The sequence below is a fragment of the Agelaius tricolor genome, unplaced genomic scaffold (genome assembly GCF_023055355.1).
Source record: "Agelaius tricolor isolate 1412-34295 unplaced genomic scaffold, bAgeTri1.0.p SCAF_7, whole genome shotgun sequence".
NCBI lineage: Eukaryota > Metazoa > Chordata > Aves > Passeriformes > Icteridae > Agelaius > Agelaius tricolor.
The window spans coordinates 24,278,224-24,300,308 of NW_027269267.1; the positions used below are offsets into that span (position 1 = coordinate 24,278,224).

Genomic DNA, 22,085 nt, shown 5'->3' on the forward strand with positions numbered 1-22,085 from the left:
TGTTGGTTACAGTGGTAATGATTTCCTTTGTCCTGTACTAATTAGTAATCAATGTAACATGGTAAAAGTTTCTCTGGTTTTGATATTTCAGTGTTTTATAGAGGTTTCTATATCGTGCTTATACAGAAGATGCAGACCTTAAAACTATGTGCACACTGACAATCATGTTTAATCTAGTAATTTTTGTCCAGAACATCCTATTAAATAAATAATATCCCAGTAAACCTTGCCAGGTTTTTCATGGATGACACTGCCAAGGTATTCTCCAGCGCAGTCTGCCATGACCATCACAGTGGCCTGATTGAATCCCTGCACATTAGTGTAATTTGTCATGCACTGGGCCAAGAAATGCATGAAATAATCTTCAAATCTGAAATCTTATTTCATGAGATACAAACTCTTAAGAAAATATATTCAGAAGGCAACCTTTTTCCCTACCCACAAATCTTTACCATACTGCCTCCTGACTAGCACACTCAAAACCAGCTCTGTTTGGGGTCATGTTTTCCATCTATCTTCTGCTGTTGAATGGGGGTCATACAGTGCTCTTGTACCAAATCAGTATGGCAGTTTGTGCCAGTCCTCCCATATATGGGGCAGGAAAGGATGGAGAGACTTGCTGCACATGTTACCTTTTTAGGAGGCTCTAATAGCTTTTCTCTGGAGTCTAACTGTGGTTGAGTTGTCATTCTCTAAGCAGTAACTGTTTACATCTGCCGAATAAAGTTGTGGATTTTAGCAGCTATTTTTTTCCTGGAGGGTTTCTTTACAGCTGAAGCTGTTGTTGGTATTGGCAATGCTCACTTAGGACAGAGTAGTTGGCATACTTCAAATGGGAGAGCTTAATCCTGGGGGTTGGGTTGATAGAAACTTTGGGCAGTTCAAGAGGGGAAGTGATATTTTCATGCCTGAGGCAGACTAACCCTACACCTCAGTACAGCTTGGGAACTGACTGACTTGAGCTGCAGTCCTGCTGAAGAATGTGCAGGGGTTACAATGGACACAGACCTGAATGGAAGCCAGCTGTATGTGCTGATGATAAATCGGACAAAATACACAGGGGGCTATGTTCAGAGGAGTTTGGCCAGCAGACAGAGGGAACTTATTGTCTGCTGCTGCTTGGGGCTACTGAAACTGCACCTGCAAATATGTGGTGTTGGTCCCACCAGTCTAAGATGGACACTGAGGCAATAGAATGAGAGCAATGGGAGGCAACCAGGATTGCTAGCAGAAATGAAAAAGCTGAAATCTTCTCAATAGTGACAATAGTAACAAGGGATAATGGCCACCAAAAGAACTCAAGGCATTTTTGATAGAAGTCAGTGAAGCAACTTAAACAGTTTACCCAGACAATTTGTAGAATCTGTTAACAGAGGTTTTCAAGACTGGTAGACAAGACAAAGTTATCTGATCCAGTGTTGGTGAATTACCCCATGCTTCATGTGCATTAAGCCATCCACAGAATTTTCTCCAGAAGCATGTCTATAATCATCCTGTGTTTGAGGTGAGCTCTCTTGAAGTGTGAAGGAAGCTCTGCCGCTTGTGCCATCATCGGTTCCTCTGCTGAGTAGGATCATAGAGGAGAGCTCTGCCTGGTTCTAAAACTGGCTGGATGCTGGACTCAATGGTGCATTCCTTAGAGATGAGCACCTGAAAGATTGATTCAGGCAGTTTGCCTTGTCTGCATTTATACTGTGTTTCCTAATCTAGGCTTAATCTAATGAGGTTGCTGACCTGCAGCTGTTACATCCACAGCCAGATACTGATCTCATCTGGGATGTATCAGGTTCCAGATGAGCTGAGGAAAGAAATTTCATCTTCAATTCATTAATTTTTAGCTGAGACAAGTGACCAAATGGATCAAGAGTCCTTTTCTCAATTGGCCGGAACTGCTTTGACTCTGGCCACACACTGGGAGCTGTTATGTGAGGCCAGTTGTGGTAGTCAAGCACTGTTCCTCACAGGGCAAATAGACAAAGACTCATACAAGCTGAATGTCATTCCAGTGGAGAGGCAGAGGACACTAAGCTAGCAACATCCTTCCTGAAATTGGAATCTGCCTGTGAGACAGCATCTTTGTTGTGCTGTGTTTGATCAAGACACTGAGCTGATTTGTTTGATTTCTTGCCTTGGAAGAGGAGAGCAGTGTGATGGCAAAGACGTCCTACAGCTTGCATCAGTCTCAGTTGTGATATGGAAGCAAACACTATGAGTTCCTCCTAAGAACAGAGACTGCCCATGAGCTAAGCTGAGGAAAAGCAAAGATACCATTAAAGTCTTTGGTCAGCAGGCAGTGCAGATTTACAGCTATGACTAAGACAGTAGCCACAATTCTCAGCCTCTGGTGAGTTTTCAAAATGTAAACAGCAAGTTCAGTTGCAGCCTGTTGGAGCTCAAGTGCATGGCTGCTCCTTCTTCCCTTCATGAAGGAGAAGGAATGAGCAGAGCAGGGGTGGGCTCCCAGCTGCAGGCAAACACAGTTTAACACAGTGAGCTGGTTTTCCCTCTGTGGCTATGAGCCTTGCTGGCAGGCATTGTAGTCACATTTAGAAGTGTTAGGGTATCAACTTAAGGTGTTAAAAGCCAAAAGGCCTGTGTAGGCTAAAGGCTTGGCTGCTGAAATCTTTTATACACAGCAGAACAATTCTAATAGCAAAGATTTGAAGTTTTCTTATTCTGCAGTCTTATCACAAGAAAAAGAAGATACCATTGAAAACTACCTCAGGCTGAGGAGAATGGTCTGAGTGTAGCTCTTCTATGGGACTGAATGCTCTGAGCACAGGGATTGAACCCAGAAATAAAGTTACATCTTCTGCAGTGTTACAGAGTTACCCATTCATTTTGTTGTGTCTTCCAACAAGGAAATAAAAGAAATGAAACATATAATTTTTGCTATGGAATGAAACATATAATTTAAGGTCAAGTGGAAAATTTTGTTTTATACAGCAGGAGTTATTGGCTTTGACATGCAAGAAGAAAGGGTGTGTGTTTTGCCTTAATGCAAGCCAATACATGTTTCCAGTTCTCAGTTTGACAACTCATTTTCTTCCAGCTAGAAGGGTATGCTAAGAAAGGAACATAAATTATAGGGAGAGAGTAGCCTATGTTAAAAATAATTGACTGAAATTGACCTGTAGTATTGTATTCTGTGTCTGCTTCTGTCATAGTGCTCCCTAACAAAACAGTCTCTGGGCACTTTTTGGATAAATGTGCTCCTCAGTTTTGAGAAGTTGGATTTGAGACCATGGATTGTAATTTATAGTTGTAAATTTACAAATTATAAAATATGTAATATTTTATATAATATATAATATTTGTATTATCTTTAATTTATGAAATAATATAACAAATAATTTAGCAAATAAATATGTAATGTTATAAATAGAATTTATAAAATTATTGGCATGCAGACCTCAGACTACAATTTTATATTTTATTATGGATTGTGATACATTATAGTTTATAGAATACTATGCCCTTAAAGCAAACCAAAACATTTTAAAAAAAGAACACAAAATTCTTGAATGGGACACCAAAAATCAGTGAGTAATTTAAAAAGAATATCACTTCCTTTATAGAGAATGCAGATAAGGATACTCTTGTCTCTTTTTAAAATGAAAATTAATAAATATTTGTGATGCTTTTATGTGCTGTGATAACATTAGCTTTACAAAATCCTGTCAGGAGATTGTTAATTGTGGCTTCAGACCAGGGTTTGAATGGAATTCAATAGATTAAACACATGTCAAACCACAAGGAGAAAACAAAGTGGTCATTTAGTCAGCAGTACTCAGGCATGCCCTCAATGAGGGAGGGATCCTTTGATGATGTGACTATACAAAACAGGTAGAAAAAACCTGTTTCTTATGTTGCAGAGTAAGGCTAATTTTGGTATTTCTTAACTACCCAAGGTGAATTGAGTCTGCATTTCCTTCAAGAGGTCCTACTTCAAACTGTGGAGAGAAAACCTTCCTCATCTGAGCTGCTGTCAGCCCTTAGAAAGTACAAATTTGAGTCCCTAGCCTCCATATGAAGGAAATCCATAAAGTAGAACCTGAGAATCAGAAGTGATGGGGTGGTCTGTAGCCAGGATGCAAGATGCTGGGCAGGTTGTTGATGGATGTGGATTCACATCCAAGGAGTTGGGGAAAAAAATTATCTGACAATCCATTAGCCTCCTTTTGTAACATAATAGTGAAAGCAAGTAGCAGCACTCCATTCTCCACTTCTGTCTTCACTCCCAGTGGAAAAGAAAAAATAAAACAGTGAGGAAACAGAGTTATTGCAATGTCAGCAAAAATACCATATTTAATGGTAAAACCAAAAAAGGAATCTGACCTGAAGGAAGTGCTGTGAATGTTAGGAATAACTGATTCAAAGACACACTTGTGATAGTTTCCACATGAAGATTTCAGTGTCTGATGCTTTCATTAGAAGGATCAATTTGATGTCTCTATATAATCAAAAAAATTAAAAAATTAGAAAAAAGTTATACACATGGTTAGAATCTGAAGTGACTGATGTTTTTAGGAGGTAGTTATCTGAGTGCCCACTGCATGCTAATGAACTCATTAGAATTATGATATGATGGTTTTTCTTCTCACTGAATGCAGAAATTTGCCAACCTAAAGCAAGATGAAAATGAATAAAAAAGACACATGGGCATCAAACTAGAATTAATCTTCTTAGTAGTTTCTTGTTTGTAAGCAAATGCTAGCCACTTGAATTGTACTGAAATATGTAGGTATTTTGCCCATCTCACAACTGAACATTCAGACTTCTTTCTATTCACATTTTTTCACATGGCCTGAGTCAGCTTTTAAAAAAATGCATCAGTGATTTAATGGAATGAGTTATGTATTATTTTCAAAAAGTAAATGACAATGACATAGACTGTAGTCTATGAGTTATGTGTTATTTTCAAAAAGTAAATGATACTGACATAAACTGTAGTCAGTCTCGGTCGAGTAGGAGGAGCTTACATGATGGACTTGCACACGGTTAGAGCAACAAAATAATTGGTGGAGATTTCATGGCACATTTGAAAGCAAGATCTAAAGTTGCTTGTGTTTAATTCCTTGCAGGCTGTTTCCAGCTATGTAATGTTTTTCGGACCCATGAGATGGAAATTGAGCAGTGCTTGCTGGAGTCCCTCCCCCTGGGCCAGCGGCAGCGGCTGGTCAAGCGCATGCGCTGTGACCAAATCAAGGCGTACTACGAGCGGGAAAAAGCTTTCCAGAAACGGGAGGGCCACGGGAAGAAGCTGAAACATGGAAAGAATCAACGAGTTTGCTTTCATCTTGCTGATATGATACAGGATGCAATCATACGCCACGATGATAAAGAAGGTACATATTAACATTATACGATATTTTCCTTTGTACAGTAAATGTTTCAGAGGAAAAGCTTTCTTGTTTTGCTCATCTGTCTTTAAGTAAAATAAAAAACACATAAAGTGATTGTCTCGGTGAAATATGTAGACATGTATTGCACACAACACGTTGCAACTTCTTACTGGAATGAATAAGGTGTGGAGAGTAGTGTGGAGAGTAAACTTTCAGAAATCTAATGAATTTATTTTGAGATTAATATAAACTAATACATTTCAAAATAATTAAGGACTATGAATCTATGACTATGCCTGGCCTCTTACATGAGCCATAGAATTTAACACAAGTTACTTTGAAAATTAGGTTCTCATTTTTAGCCAAAATTTGGAGTAAGGGATTCTGCTGTTGGTGACATTGGTGTGTCTAGAGCAAGGAAATGGTGTTGACCCATAGTCACACTAGATAGAAGGTCATCTTTCTGCTTGTGAAATTATGTTTATGTCCTTTTGAATTATGTAACCACACTTTATTGCTCTGTTTTTAGTTTCTTGGCATTGTGTGAATCCCTGGTGCAGCTGATAGTAACCAGAGGAATTTGTAATTTATATCTCAGAAGTGAACCAAACCTTGCAGTAAGAATCTCCCAGCTTTTAGAAGTCCCCAGAAATCCCCATAAGGTTGTCTGGTCAGGAGGGATATAAGAAAAGAACTGATGCAATGTTGTTGGCAACTCCTTTGCAAACAGATTTTATGTCAGTTCATTGTAATCACATTAGAGTAAAAAGGGGAGATTCTGAGACAGACAGACATCATGCAAAGAACTTGGCAAGATTCTCCTAATTTTTATCCGTTTGATAACTATGCCTTTCTTACTCACTCCTGAATCTTCATTTTATTGTGCATTTGCTCCATCACTGCTTATCACTCAGGTATAGTCCTATACATTGAGATCTTTAGTAGAAATGAATCAAAAAATTCTTCATTTAAAGTGAGTGCACAGGGCATCATTTATAACTAAATAATACATAAAATTCACAAACTTCATTCCACACTCCTGCTTCTTTCTAGCAGGAATTATAAACAAAAGATCTTCTTCCATGTTTCCATAGCTCCAACTTTCTTCAAAAACCAAGCAGAATACTACATATGACTCTTAACATTCTGTAAAATTCAGATACTTGAGGCTATTTTTGACATTCATACTGAAGAGATGTAGGTTGCTTATTGCAGTGGTGGAAAGGCATCAACAGTGTTTTGTGTTACCTATACTTGGCCTTGAGCTGCACCTGAATCAGAATATAAAGTTCAGCAAGTGCTGAGACTGAATAACGTAAGCAGAAAGGGAAGATATCTCAGGCAGAGGGAAGTAAAGTGGAGGAAAACCAGGAATGTTGTCCTGCACTTGAAACAGATAAACAGATCCTCAGAAGCAAGGAGATCAAATAGCCCACAGATAACATAGTCCTGAGTTTATTGCCTGTGGTTCTTTCCCAGGCAACAAATTCATGAAAATGTGTGATTGTTGTCTTTAGGCAGCTTGGGGACCTGCAAGTGCCTGTCTGTTGTGTTTCTAGCCAAATGTTCCCAGAGCCTGTTTGCTTTGGGGTGAAAAATGTTATATTAAGAATTATTATCATTAAAAAAACCCCAAACCAGGACAACAACAACAACAAAGTTTATACTCACAGACGTGAAAGATGTTTTCCTACTATTGTTGTTAAGTGGAACATGCAACCATGACTCTTCAGTGAATGTACCTACATTAGAATTTCTGTTCAAATTAGACATAATATTTTGTGATAAATGTCACATCCATTTACTGTGTTTGGTGGTGTTTTATGGAGCATGTAACGTAGATTCTTTTCAGGCAAAGCTGTACTGGAAGATGTTGTCTGGAAGTACAGCTGGTACCCCAAAACAGCAATGAACTTTCAGTCCGTAAGGCTCAGCTAGACAGAGCCTGGAGTAATCCCATGGAAGTAATGGGATATAGCTGGGGAAGTTGGACTTTTGCTACAACCTGTTTCTCTTCTCTATTTAATCATATTTTACAATATCCTCTGCAGTCAACAGCATTGGGTAGGTGTAAAAGACAGCTAAGAAAGTTGTTTTGCAGTTCTATGAATGAAATGCAAAAACAATGTCATATAGAAAGTGGAAAGAGGGCACAGCAAGGGGATACAAGTAGTTGTCCAAGTGAAGGCCAGGGGTTCAGTTTTTCTGAAGTATCATAAATTATATAGACTGGACAGCACATTTTGAAGTGGTGAGTTGTAGTTCTGGTTTAATACATGAGATAAATTGGATACCATTAATACATATAGAAAGATGAATTTATAATGTGGCTGGTGCAGAGACATTTCACAATTGAGTCTGGTCAGAATTTCACTTTTACAAATTCATTGCCTTTGTTATTCATGAAAAATCTCCAAAATTACTATACCAGCTGCTACTGAACACAAAAACCATTTCTCTTACTGCATGCTAGCAGGAGTGACCATTAGTTTGCTCTAAAATTAATTTTAGAATTGGCTTTGAGAAATTTTTACTAGTGACCTGCTTTGTATCAAATTTATAAATTAAATATATGCTCATATTATTTCTCAATAAGTTAAAAATTAGTGAAATTATGTATCTTTGCTCCTTTTTATTATTTTATTATTAGTAGTATAACTGTTCTTTAATATTTTATCTGACCCGGAGAGATTGAAGGGGAATCCTCATTCTCTGTCTCCTTGCAGCACCCTGTAGTTTCTCTGTTTTAAAGCACTATGTTTTTACTGCTGTTGACGGGCCACATCCACCCACACTACTAGCAGTGAGCATTTTGGGAGATTCTGCAACTATTATTCTCAGTGTTGACATGTATAGAAGCAGAAGCTGATGAATAAGTGAGTGCACTGTTTTTTGACACTGATTTTGTACTTTTTTACTGCTGGCAAGGGAATACCTCTTGTTAATTTTCGTTTAAATACTACATACTTTTCTTCTGTGAGATATTAAATCCCTAATAAAAATGGACAGCAGGCAATTTGTCTTCCTGGCACCAGTCATATAGATGTACTGAAAAATGGGAGAGGTAGCCAAGGAGGCTTCTGCAACCCATTCCTTCCCATTGCATACTAGGTTTGCTTGCACCTACATGTGGCATTACCATGTGGACTCAGATCTTTTCTAGTACACAAACCATACATTGGTATTTGCTGAGCCTGCTCATCAGCTGAGACCCATCTACAAACGATTAGGAAATGAACCCAGCACTCAGGAAATTAACTGAGCCAGTCGAAGTCTGAGTTTCTGCTACAAATACAAGGTAGGCAAATGGATTCTTAGCATTTGGGCCTCTTGAGGATAAGGGATGTGCTTCCTTCCTGAGGCAAAGGTGCAGTTATTGGACTGACAGCACTGAAACAGTGAGAAACAGTGGCTGCTTTGAAAGATGTGCTTTTTGGAAAGTGAGCAGATAGATAATCTTGCTACAATGAAAACAGTAGCTGAAAGTGGACATGAGAGTCCTGTACCTGAAATCTAACATAGGGGAAACTAAAGGACTGGCTTTAGTTTCTATCATCTTTTGGTTTAATTTGTAACCCACCTTCTCAGTCATCCTGTGGAATTACTCAAAATCTAGGATTGTCAGACAATCTTTGTATGTAGTAAGTGTCTTTTGTTGTAAAACCTCTCAGTTGTGATGCAGTCATGGTGTGTACCATAAAGTCTGCCGGGCTGGCAGGTGGTGCTGGGTCAGGGTACAAAGTGCAGAGCGCCATCAAATTCAGCCTGGAGACAAAAGAGGTACTCCTGTGAAAATCAGCATTACAAAAGGGAAATGCAGATTCCCTAAACCTATTTAAAGCCCATTTCATCCTTCTGATGAGCAATATGCTGATTCTGTGACAGCATTGTGATTCTAAATAGCAGCGATACCAGGGTGAGTGTGTGTTAGCATAATGCTGAGTCTCTAGTAATGATTCTTTGTCCTTTTGTAGTGACTCCCTGTTTTAGTCAGTCCTTCTCAATTCTCCCAGAGCTTCTTCCTAACCCTGCAGAGTTGCAGGAATGACTTTGTCTTTAGAGACAGAATGCTGGGATATGGTGGCTGGGACAGCCTTACTCTCCCTTCTCTCACCAGGGTATGTCAGGAAAAGGTGATTTAAAAAGAAGATGATACCAATATCCTGCTTTTCCTGCAATGTTCACTGCCAAGGCAGGTCTCCCGAGGCTGGGTCCTAGCCCCAGCTGATTGACTGCCCAGCTGTTTCATAGTGTAGGAAGGTAAACAGAAATCCCATCTCACTTCCCTTCCTCTGATGCCAGTATCTCTAGCTGTTTGAAAGATGTAATATTATTGTGAGATTGGTAGTATCATGATACTTGAAAGGGCTGGAATAATCAATATATTGGAAGGGTTCAGTACCATTAGTTATTTCAATGAGCACTGTATCATGTACCATATTACGATAAATTTCAGTTATATTAATTAAAAGGGTGTGTAAGTGAGCATAAAAGGGGGTACAGGTGGGGCTGGTGCGGAGCTGTAATTTACATCTGAAGAACTTTGGGCTATAAAGAGGGCTCTGGGGAGGGGAAACAATCTATTCAGAAGAAGAGTGTATCTTTAATTTAAGGTGGCAGATGAGTTAACAATTAGCTTTCGTTAGGAGAATGTGTCAGAGATGTTATAATAATCCTTCTTCATGGGAAAAAGACAAATAATCTGAAACAGAAAACAGAGGCTGAAACTGAGCAGAAATAAACTAATTTTATATTATTTCCTTGAATTGTTTTCAAATCTCCTAACCAACTTCTTATTTTTGCATTCTATTACATTAGGCTTGGTTATGCTTTAATGTCCTTTTTCCAGTAGAAACAGCTTGGTTGGTTACATACAAGATGTTCTGTAAAACAGTGGATTGCACTGACTGTGTCTGGCAAACACCTCGGGGCAAACTTACTGATCCTCAACAACCAGTTTTAACATTGCCAGCAGTCTTTGAGAAGCTGGAAGAAGCAGGATGTGGGCAGTAGTGACAGGGTGGTGAGAGCATTTGGTATATTTCCATTTCCATTGTGTGAAACCTCTTGTCAGGCAACAGTGTGGAACTTAGACTCGTCTTAGCAAACACCTTTATAAGAAGAATGGGAACAAATTCAGGTAGCCTGACTGCTGTTGGGATTCTGACTTTCAGACTACCTTTTTAAATGTTTGATGATACCTCCTCTTGTCAAACTCATTTCAGGCAGCTTTTCTGATTTTTACGTGTTGCGTGAGAAAGAAAGGCTCCAAGCATGGCAATGCCTGGCTTTTAAAATTCACCAAACCCTTGGATAAAGATTGCATTTTTGTGTGCCAGGAGTTCAGAGGAATCTTTGCTACGAGAAGAGACTGAAAGATAAAAATATATGTTTACTAAAGACAGAGGATTTTAGTAATACAAGAGTTTTACAGAAATACAAAGTAATAAAACACATTATTATGCTTAATGTTTCGGAAAGAGGTGACAAAAAGGTGTAACATTACATCTCTCATGTTAGATCTTTATCATTAAGGCAGAGTTTCCTTAAATTAGGCAAAAATAACTCCATCTTGAGTTGAAAATAAAGGTGATTCTGGAAAAGAGAAGAATCTCTGTGTGAAAGTGCAAATTAATCTTCTGTGCCATCACAGATTACCATAATCCACTTTTATTTGCTTCCACCTTTAAAAATCTTCCTGCCCTGTTTCTTATGATTAATATTTAATATCACCTTCTTTCATTCCATTCTCCTCCCAAAGGTACTTTAATTAGCATTTCTTTTGTATACTGGATGTTGTAGCTATAGTCTTCTGAAGAGGCAGGTCTAAAATCATAATGAATGATAATAAATGATAATAAATTAGGAAAATGAAATGCATGGGATATGTATATTTATATTTTTTATATATATGTATTATACCAAAGGCATAAAGGCCAGAAATATAAACACAGTTGGCAAATCAGAATTTTGTTGTGCAATCTGAATAACTTTCTCCAGTTTTCCATGCACTCTTCATTTTACATTCTCTTTTGGGGAACCTCACTTTTACCAGTTATTCCAGCTGTGAGAAGGATAAAGTGACAAATAGTTGTAGTGTGTTTAACATGCACAGGTAACCTTCATGACAAAAGAAAGCTCCCAGATTAAAAAAAAAAAAAAATTAAGCCTTGGGTCAAAACCTGAATTAATAGGAAATGAGACAAATAACATCAATTAATAAAGTCTTGCATAGTCATGAAGAGGGAACCTCCCCAAAAAATCAATTTAATCTAATTTCAGTTTGAGGAAATTAAAACTCTGAATGATAAAGAACATCCAGAACAGAATTAAAATATATTGCATACTCTGTATTACTTTATTTTAGCATGCTCAGTCGTTTTTAAAATTTAAATCAAGGATTTCTCAGATTTTATAGTGCTTTGTTTCAGATTGCTCTAGCATTATTTAGTATATTTTAATTTCAGATTACTATTTACTCTCACTCTAAACTTAATTAAAGCCTATTTTTTATCTTTCCAGGGAAGCAAATGGATTTCATTATGCATGTAATAATAGAGGGACTTCCCCACACAGAGCTATTTTGGATTTTACAGTGTTTCCCTTGAATCAGAGTAGGAAAAATGTACATTAGACAGTAATCTAAAACTATTTACAAGTGTTGATTTGCTGGGAACAATTGTAGAAGAAATCACAACACACATGTATAATAATTTATACAATTTAATATTTATTGTCCAATCCCTAAGAGACATGAGCACTAGACACTGAATAGTGGAGTCAAGAGCCTAATCAGAGCATATGAAATTAATGAAGCACACAGAAATGTTGTGAACTGGGGCTTTTGGAAAGAAGGTAAAGTATGTACTGTAAATGAATGCTTTCACAAGACAAATTCATGCATTCTGGAGTGGGAACCATGTCTGTAACTCTGGATGACACTAATGCATTGGACTTGGACTGATTGTCCAACAAGCTGCTGCTGATTGATCTGCCCTCTGTGCAGGAAAATGAAGCATCAATCAACCATCTCAATCCACCCATTGATGAAGAAGCTTTTCCAAAGGCCCAGAAGGTAGAGACATTTCAAACCAGGGCAAGGCTTCAACCCTATAGATTCAGCATGGTTGCTAAGTTTCTTTGGCTCCATGTGTGATGAATTCAGCAACACAAGGCATCTTTTTGTTATGGTGCAGAGAAACATAATGCCTTCAGTTATTGGGTAACAGATGTTTAGTAATTAAAGCAGGCCATTTCAAAAGCAATCATAAAATCACAGGGAGATGAAATTTGAATACATCTGAATTCCTATAGGATTCCATATGTGCTTTTTGTCCATGTGTTTACATTTTTAGTAATTTGGTGAAGCTGAGAACTGAATATTAAATTATTTGCTGTTGATAAAAATATGTATGATTGCTAATATACAACACTTATTTAATTAGAAAAGGTAAGACTCACCAAAAAAGGTATGACACATCAAAAAGTGAAGAATAGACTTGAGGGTGTAGATTTAATCTATGGTTTTATTCTCCAAGTGGATTGTCTAACCACAGGAGTGCTTCTGCTCCATGACTACTTTTCTCTTAGCCATGAAATTTTCCTGATTTGTTTCAGCTGCACTTTTTGTCTCTGCACATGCCCAGAATTACCTTGGTTTGAACAGCTATCCTCTGCCTGTACCAAGTGGGGAAATAAAGAAAAACCATCCCTCTATTTTGGGTTGTCCTCAGTAGGGAGATTTACTCCAAGTGTAATTTATCTGAGTTTTGATCAAATGGATTTATGATGCTGTCCTTCTCTCCATAAAAACTGAGCTTGGAGCTGTGAGCCACCCATTTTTGCTTGCCCACAGGTTTTACCTGTGGGTTGCTTTGAGAGCCATTTTTTGTCTGTGCACTTCTCTGTCCCACTGCCTCTTCTGTGCCCACTGTTCACACACCTCAAGTATCTCAAACAGAGTCCAGTCTGGCATGGCTTTCTCCTGGGGAAGGGCCTGGGAGGCAAATTGGATCTGGCTGGTCTTGGTTACATTACAGTAAACTGTAGAAAGTTGACTGAATAGTAAACTGTTATACAAAAATCTCACTGCTAACATTATGGCTGCTACTTACTGTGTTTTCAAAACAGGACTATATTCTGGCCTATTTGCAGTCCTGTTTCACATGCTTAAGCTCTTGAATAAATAAAAACTGAGATATGTGTTTGAACTTTGTGATTCCCTTCTGATGGTTTTGGATGTCTATAAATTCACTCTGAAGGATTTGTTGAAAAGCATGCCTTTCTCTTACTGATATAGAGAGTTTCTAGAAACTCAGCTTTCAGATTTTTCTTTGAATCACAGATTTCTAAACTGTAGGTACTGAGCTGCTCATTTTCTATGCAGGTAAGTCCATTCTTGAACTTTAACCCTACATATCCCAGAAAAACCACATTTGATTAACTAGAAATCATAAATATTGCTTCAATTGCAAGCATAAAACATATCTATGAGAGAAACTTTGTAAAAACACACATTTTTCCCTAATTTTTTAAAATTTACTTCTAAACACATTTTCAAAATTCTCTAATATTTATTTTGGTGGACTATGATATGAAGATTTTCTGCAGTTGGAAAAGTCAGTATGTATATTACTCATGACTTCTAACCAGACTTATTAGAAGAGTAGAAGAGAACTTGTGGGCTGAGATAAAGACAGTTTAATAGGGAAAGCAAATGCCACACATACAAGCAGTGGGGAAAAAAAGAATTAATTTGGTGCTTCCCATGTGCAGGGAGGTGTTCAGTCATCTCCAGGAGAGCAGGTTCTCACCACATGTAATGGTGACTTGTGAAGACAAATCCCAGCACTCTAAACTTACCTCTTTCCTCCTTCTTCCCCCCTTTTTACATACTGAGCATTATGTCTTATGGTCTGGGACACCCCTTTGGTCAGTTGGGGTCACCTGTCCCAGCTGTGTCTCCTCCCAACCTCCCATGCACCAAAAACTCCCTCCCCAGTGTGGTTGTACAAGAGGCAGAACAGGCCTTGGCTCTGTGCAAGCCCTGCTCAGCAATAACAAAAACATCTCTGCGTTATTGACCTCGTGTTCAGCAGAAATCCAAAACATGGCCCCCTACCAGCCACTGTGAAGGAAATTATCTCTGCCCCAGCTGAAACCGGCACAGCACGCTCCAGCATTCAAGTATAAAGTATAAAGAAACACAGGACTAATCACTCACAAATTCGCTGTCATGCCAATAAAGGTTCGTTAAGCCATTAGCAACCTACAAATTGGCACCTGGCAGTTGTTCCTATTCCTTTGAAAGGGGATCTACAGTGGGATGCATGACTCTAAATTGGCAGCAATCAGAAGCCTATTCTCTCTGTGAAAGATGCTATCCACTGAGTAGCAGGTACTGCTGACATTCTCTGGTTATTGTTATAAGTCCCTGATTAAAAAAAAAAATATTGCTGTATTCCCAGTCTATTCTTATTAAATAGAAAGAGAACAAGAGTAGAGTATTTTCTATGCAATTTGCTTTTGATTTAATCTCCACTGTAATTGTTGTGCTTCATATTGATTTCCAATAATATTTCAGTACAAAGGGAAAACTTTTCTATATCTATCTTTCAATATCACTTTGAAATGCTTTCATTTCAATCACAAATTACACTATGATAGAAATTAAGATGGGGAACTATAGAAATAAGTAGAGAAAAACCTTTTCTGTTTTTTTTTTCTTTTTTACGAGCAAGCTGTTTTAGCAATAATACAGTTCTTTACAAAAATGAACTTAATAAGTTTTTAAAAATGTTTTCAGTTTTTGAATTCAACTTTAGTAACATTTTTCTGCCAGGGCATATTCAAATTACTACACTGCAGCAGAAAATAAAATAAAGTTGAATACTTAAGCATAAGACTGGGAAAAGACCTTATTCTGATATCTTGCAACATGCAGATTTTATTTTACGACTATCAAATTAGTTGCCAGTTTGAGAAGAACATTTCTTCAAAGTTTCTAAAAAGTGGACTTTGTTTGGAGGTTTTGTGGAGTGAGATAACTATGTGGAGTATTTTTCTCTAGAACCATTGAAGGCATAACTAAATACATATAACCAGAGCCACTAAATGCAGCAAGCATTTTTTTTTTTTTTTTATTGCTAAATCTTTTAGGGCTTTTTTGTTATTCTGCTCTTTTTTAACAAGAGCGTGTGGCAAATTGTTCACCTGTGACTGGGCAGCCCTGGTTGTGAGTACAAACTGGGGAATGAGAGGCTGCAGAGCAGTGCCATGGAGAGACCTGGGGGTCCTGGTCCATGGCAAGTTGAACATGGGTCAGCAGTGCCCTGGCAGCCAGGGGGGCCAACCCTGTCCTGGGGGCATCAGGCACAGCATGGCCAGCTGGGCAAGGGAGCTGGGGTAGCCTCACCTCGAGTGCTGGGGGCAGTTTTGGGTGCCACAGTGTGAGAAAGATGTTGAACTATTGGAGAGAGTCCAAAGGAGGCTACAAAGAGGGTGAAGGGCCTTGAGGGGAAACCATCTGAGGTGACTTGGTCTGTTCATCTGAGGTCACTTGGTCTGTTCAGCTTGGAGGAGACTGAAAACAGACCTCATTGCAGATACAATTTCCTCATGAGGGGAAGAGAAGGGGCAGACACTGATCTCTTCTCTGTGGTGATCAATGACAGGATCCAAGGAACTGCCCTGAAGTTTTGTCAGGAGAGGTTTAGGTTGGATGTCAGGAAAAGATTTTTCACCCAGAGGGTGTTTGGGCACTGGAACAGTTTCCCCAGGACAGTGGTCACAGCACCAGCCTGTTATATTTCAAGTATTTGAACCATGCTCTCAGGCACATTGGGTGACTCTTGGGGTATCCTCTACAGGTTCAGGAGTTGGACTCAGTGATCTTTATGAGCCCTTTCCAACTCAGCATATTCTATGATTCTTTCATTCTGTCTGAACTGTAGTACCTTTCCCAGTAAAATCACAAATATATCTGAGAACTAAATAGGTTTATTTATATAGTGCCTAGTGGTTTTTCTTCCTTCCTTCCTTTTCTTCCAAATTCAAAACAAAAAATACATATACTGCTCATTATTTCAGTCATCTTTTTGTTCTCTGAGGCATGAGTTGGAGGATTCTTCTCACTGAGATATTATCTTAATGACTTAGACTGAGGTCTGCAAGGCTTGTTAGCTGTTAAAATCTTTTGCACTTCAAATTGACAGTGAACAAACTCTATAGCTGTGATAGAAATCAGTAGAAAGCTTATATGGTGTAATGTATAGAAAATTGATTCTTCTCGATTACCGTTAATTGCGGCCTTTACAGTAATAGGCTGCAGCAGTGGAGGAATTGAAGGTTTCAAGAATACAGCCAATAAATCGAAGGGAATGGCTAATTTAGCTTGTGTTTCTGTTTGAATTGCATCTAAGAATGGAGGTGTAAATGTGAGTAGTTAAGGCGAAATTCACAATATTTCTAAATGTCCTCCTTTAAACAAGCATATGCGAAAAGATTCAAGGTTTTAAGCATATGCAAAAGGTTCAAGGTAGAATTCAGTCAGCCTGGAACCACATACTGCTTTCTTACTAGGTTTCTTTCTGATGACTCTCTATTACAATGCAATGTAAAGGTGACCTTGAAGCAGTAGAAATTTTACAGGACAATGAGATGGTTAGAGGAGGTAATTTCTCTACCATGCACTTTTTAGGGTTTTGATTACATTTGGGCTCAAAAGACAAATATGACAGCTGTAGCAGTAAATTCTTGAGTTAGGGTTGGTGCTCCAAATTTTAGCAATCACAACTACTGCTGATATAAAATGGTAGTTTTTTCCAGACATCCATATTTACCTATTGACAGTACAAAAAATATGCCTTGAAGTGCTCTTAAAGCTGGAAGTACCTGTGTGAAATTTGAACTGCTGCTTTGTTTCTTAGTCTACTGGAAGGACATCCTATATAAGGACACCACTATCCTTTTAATAATGGCCATTTGAACTTCACTGGCTTCTCAGTTCCTGTACAGGGTGAACATTAGATTTCTTCTGCTTTCAAGCTTCTCCCTAAAAACCCTATGGATCACATATATAGAATTATACAAGTTGAACAGAAAAGGACAGATGTTAAGTCCAAATATATGTAGTTCTAGTGATGCTTCTGGATTAGTCCTTATATATTTTTCTTAACTTAGGCACTTCTAATGTGGAATTCTCTCTGGCTTCTCCCTGATTTACCAGCTACCTGTCAGATGTATTGTTTGAGCAAATGAGAACATATGACATTGGGTATCACTGGGGAAGTTTGAGCCTCTGTAGCTGTAGCTCGTTGCTGCATCCCAAACCTACCATGTGGCTCTATATGAACACAGATTCATTGGTATGACTCAGAATTGAGAGCTCCTCTTCTGTCAGGTGATGTTGGTTGCTCCTTCCCCTTGCTGACATCAAGATTGAATTCACAGAGTTAAAAGATCAGTCTGGCTAGAAGGTGCAATAGTCCAACATCATGCTGACTTTGTAGAGACAACTTGGGTGTTGAACTAAGGCAGCTCTTATTGTTGTAGTGCAAGAGCAGACTAAGCAGAGCAGAGAAATTCCTGTGGAGAGCAACTGATAATTCTGCTTCAAAGCCAAATTAAACCATCAGCTTTTATGTCAGACTTTTTCTTTCTAAAAACTATAAAAAAGAGGTGATTATATGAAGTACTGTGTGAGTGTAATTTTCTCCTCTCTGTGCTGGCCTATAACTCCAGTTCACACTTCAGTGGCAATCCATTTCAGTGGCAATCCATGCCTGTAAAAAATGAAGTAAAACATAAATAAAGCAAAATTTGGTTTGTGTTGGTTGCTCCAGCTTTGGAATAATAATTTTGCAGTTCTGGTGGCTGACTGGTATCAGAGAAGAGGAGGCAGAGGGTCTGTCATGCATCACCTCCTATGTTCCCCACATCCTCAAATGCTTCACTGGTAGCTACATGGAGGTTCACCTTACATAAGATTGGTACGTAGATTTAGCTGTCTGTAAGCTTGGTGTTACTGAATGCAGGATGGTTTGGGTTCCAAATTTGTCTCTTTGGTTGCACATTTCTTTAGGATGAACTGTTATAAATCTGTCATTTCAGTCTCCTGTGTCCTGGTGTGGTTTTTGCATTTCATACTGAACTTTGAAATCAAGTGAAGTCTACATCACTGCAATCTTCAGCTGCCCAAGCATGGCAGCCTTATCTCAAAGCAGATACATGGAGATGTTTTCCTTTGCTTATTCTGAGGTGGTTTAAGTGTCAGCCACAGTTTTCTAGTTGGATAGCTCTTTGCTTCAGTGCTGGCTTTATACATATGATCTGTTGTTCCTGGGGTGATAATGTATTCATTGCTTATTTTTCAACTGTTTTTTGTTGTTGGCATATTGGTAGTGGTGGTTGTTGCTGTTACTGGTGTGGGAAAATGAAGGTGTCAGCCAGAATGCACTGGAGTTGGAAGCCTCCAGAAACAGCTGTAGGATGTGAGGGATTGGAAGCAGGATGATTTCCAGGAGACTGCGCTTGTACAGTCAGAGCAGCCCTGACTGGAAGAAATTATGTCTCCTGTCTGGACTTGTTTGTGGGCAATTTGCTCTCCCTGCTGGACCTCCAGGCCACCCATCAGTTATCAGGGAGAATAATAATAATTCCAGAATGTATTAAAACAAATTTAGTTAAAATGTGACGCTTAGTCCCTTAGTGTTATGAGAACATTTAATAGTTGTCTTCTGGTTGCACCTTTGTTGTAGTCACTACTGACAGAAGACTTCTAGACTGCACAGACAATATACAACAGGCAAGTGTGAAAGTTGTTATATGGCCCCCCTTGTCAGAATTGAAAAAGGACTAAAAACATTGTTGTGTTATATTTTGAAATGTTACAAGTTTGTCCTTTGCCAAGTGGGAAAGAATTCCTTGCAGATTGGGAGACAAAAAATAAGAGAAGTTCTAGTTATAACTGTCAGACTCTTCATATCATGGAAAGAGGTGAAAAATTAGAAAAGACTGAAGACTTGGACATCACTGAGTATATCAGGTTGAAATACCTTTAGTGACAATATAATTCATTTCAAGAATGCAGCAATTCAGCCAAATCAAATTCTGGAAAATTCTGGAAAACAAGTAATGAGAAATGAAATCATCTTTGAGCTAGGTGCACAGGCACAGTCATTTTCTTTGAAGACTTGTGGCACAAGCCTTTCATGTAAGCAATATGTAAAAATGTTCATATCTGCTATATGTAGTGCACAGGTTAATAGAAAGGCTTGGTAACCATCATGTTGCAATCAATTCAGTAAGTGCTGAATAGAATTGTAAGGTAATACTTGATGAGTTTACCCAAATTGAAGCATTTGTGCAGCATGCAATGCTTTTTATGTTCATGTTTATATGGGAGACTCATGACAGGACCCCATATGCTGCTTTCCTGCAGTGATCACGACTGAACAGTACAGATAATCTCTCCAGACCTCTTGTACAATTTCTCAGTCACAAATTCTTAGCAGAGTAGGAGGGGCTTCACACTACCTCTCCAGAAGCTCAGTTTCCTGGATGTGGTGATTCCATCTCTGAGTTGACAGAGACTGCAAATCTTATTCCATCACCTCCAAGAGGAAGTGTCATCTGTCCATATGTGCAAAGAGTCCTAAGTCTTTGCAAACCTCATGAATTGTGTTAGGAAAAGAAAAAGAAATTAGGAGATAAGGGTGTGCATTATGAAGTAGAAAAGAACCATTAAGAAGTTTTAAATGTCATTCTCCATTGGTTTTGGCAAACCATAAAAGATTGTGACTGAATGCTGGTAGTGTTGAAAAATGTGTAACATGAACACACCAAAATCCAATTGCTCTCTGTCTATCTTAAAACTCTGTAAAAGTGAAGAGGGGGATGATTTCATTTGTGTGTGGGGTTTCTCCATTGCTTTTCAGATCTCCTGACCACCTCTGAGATGTCTGACAGAGGATGCTGGTATCAGTAGTTTGAAGTGTGTTGATAGCTCAGGGTTTATCATACAGGACACATCTCAAACAGAAAGTGTTTCACAGTACACCAGTTTTAATGTGCTGTAAAATAACATATATAGATAAATAGGATTTTAGTAAGAAAAAATTAATTATGTGGATATTCAAACAAGGTAAAACAGCAGAGACTTGACTCTGCTCCCATGAAGCATATGGAAATGGGGAAGGGACTTGAAATTCTGCTGGAAGTGATAATTTGTTCAAAATTAATTAAATACAGGTAAATGCTGTAAGGGCACTGTGAGGGCCAGCTGCTCCCTGCTGCTGTGTGAGCCACTGGGAGCATGGAGGCCACCCCAGGGCAGCTGGACAGAGTCTGGCAGCTGGGGCCTGTCCCACTGCCCTAGCCGGATGTTATGTCAATGTTCTATTTTTCTAATTCAGAAAATTTCATTCACGATTTTATGATGCTATTCCTACCACCATTTTTACTGCAGGCTCTTTGTATCAGATTTAGCAATTGTGTGGCTGCAGAGTGAATCAGCAAACTGATCCAAAAGCAAGTGCATCACCCTCTGGAATCAACAGCTTAATTCTGTGTCACCTCTCTGAACCAATTCACCATCCTAGTGCACAGCTGCTGAGGCTGACGTTGAGACAGAAAGGAAACATTCAGATGTCTTGGAAACACTGACTTGATTTTAATAGTTCCCTAAGGATATTTCTAATACCAAATGACACCTTAAAAGTGGGTTTCTAACACAGTTTGAAACTAAGCTGAAATTGAGGCTGCCATTGGCTGCTCTCCTTTCTGTCTGGCTCTGTTTCTGTCCCATCTTTTTGTCCTCCCATCTTTATGCTCATTTTGGAATGAGGCAGGGAGATGAACCATCTGGAAACTGCCTTTCATAAAGTTGGTCTTCAGCTGGTTTAACTCTCCATCCCAGCAGCATGACATGTGGCACTGCTATGCAAAGATCAAGGCAGGAGTGTGTGAATTAATGCATGAGCAAGAGGGAAACAGCTCTGGTTTTCATATGCTGTGAAAGGTGGTGCCTGAGCCACAGATGTCAAGTGGTGAGATATTCCTGGAGCTACACATTTTATTCATCGTTTTGGTCACTCATATGCCACACACAAAACTGTTTTGGATAAATGCATGGATTGGTAATGCCCCTAGTTTGTTCTATACTGCCTGGTTTAAGTTTGCTTTCTTGTGCACTGCACACCCTGGGAATTCCAGGAGACACAGGGGGATCTAACAGTCAGTGCTCCACAGCTGGTAATTAGTACCATTTAGCAGCTGCTAAGTGGGATAGTAGTCTGTTACCCTTGAAGATCTCTAATGCAAATTGTAATGAGTTGCTTACAAGGCTTCTAAGCCAGCTGGCATAAACTTGCTCTGCATGCTGTGGGAGTTAAAGAGGGGCTGACTTTTGCTTCATAAGGAATATAAGTCAGCAGTAATCTGATTTATGCCAATTAAGTAGCATTGGCATAGGATCAACATAAATGTTGGTGAAACAGAGGGGGTGTACAGTCTGTTCAGATGAAAATTTGTATTATATGCAAATTCTGTAACTGTTACAACTAAGGAAAAGCATGGGTATGACAATGGTTTTCAAATTAAGGTACTGACCGCAGAATGAGTTATCTTGCTGATGTGTGTTTTAGTGCTTATCATTTAATGACTATAGAACTGGAAATTTGCAAATTCTGAAATAAATTTAACTTTTTTAGTGAAATGCTGTAAGATCTGAGGTTTTTACTC

The 22,085-nt window shown here is 38.7% G+C and overlaps 1 protein-coding gene across 5 annotated transcripts in view; it reads left to right on the plus strand.

Annotated features, from left to right (window-relative positions):
- Positions 1-22,085, plus strand: part of MYO16 (myosin XVI) — a 359,080-nt gene that overhangs the window by 88,051 nt on the left and 248,944 nt on the right. For all 5 annotated transcript variants that reach the window (XM_071430590.1, XM_071430592.1, XM_071430591.1 and 2 more), the window contains exon 2: positions 5,085-5,348. In XM_071430590.1, the coding sequence (XP_071286691.1) occupies positions 5,123-5,348 (226 nt within the window). In that variant the 5' untranslated portion in view covers positions 5,085-5,122. The remainder of the gene's footprint in view (positions 1-5,084; positions 5,349-22,085) is intronic.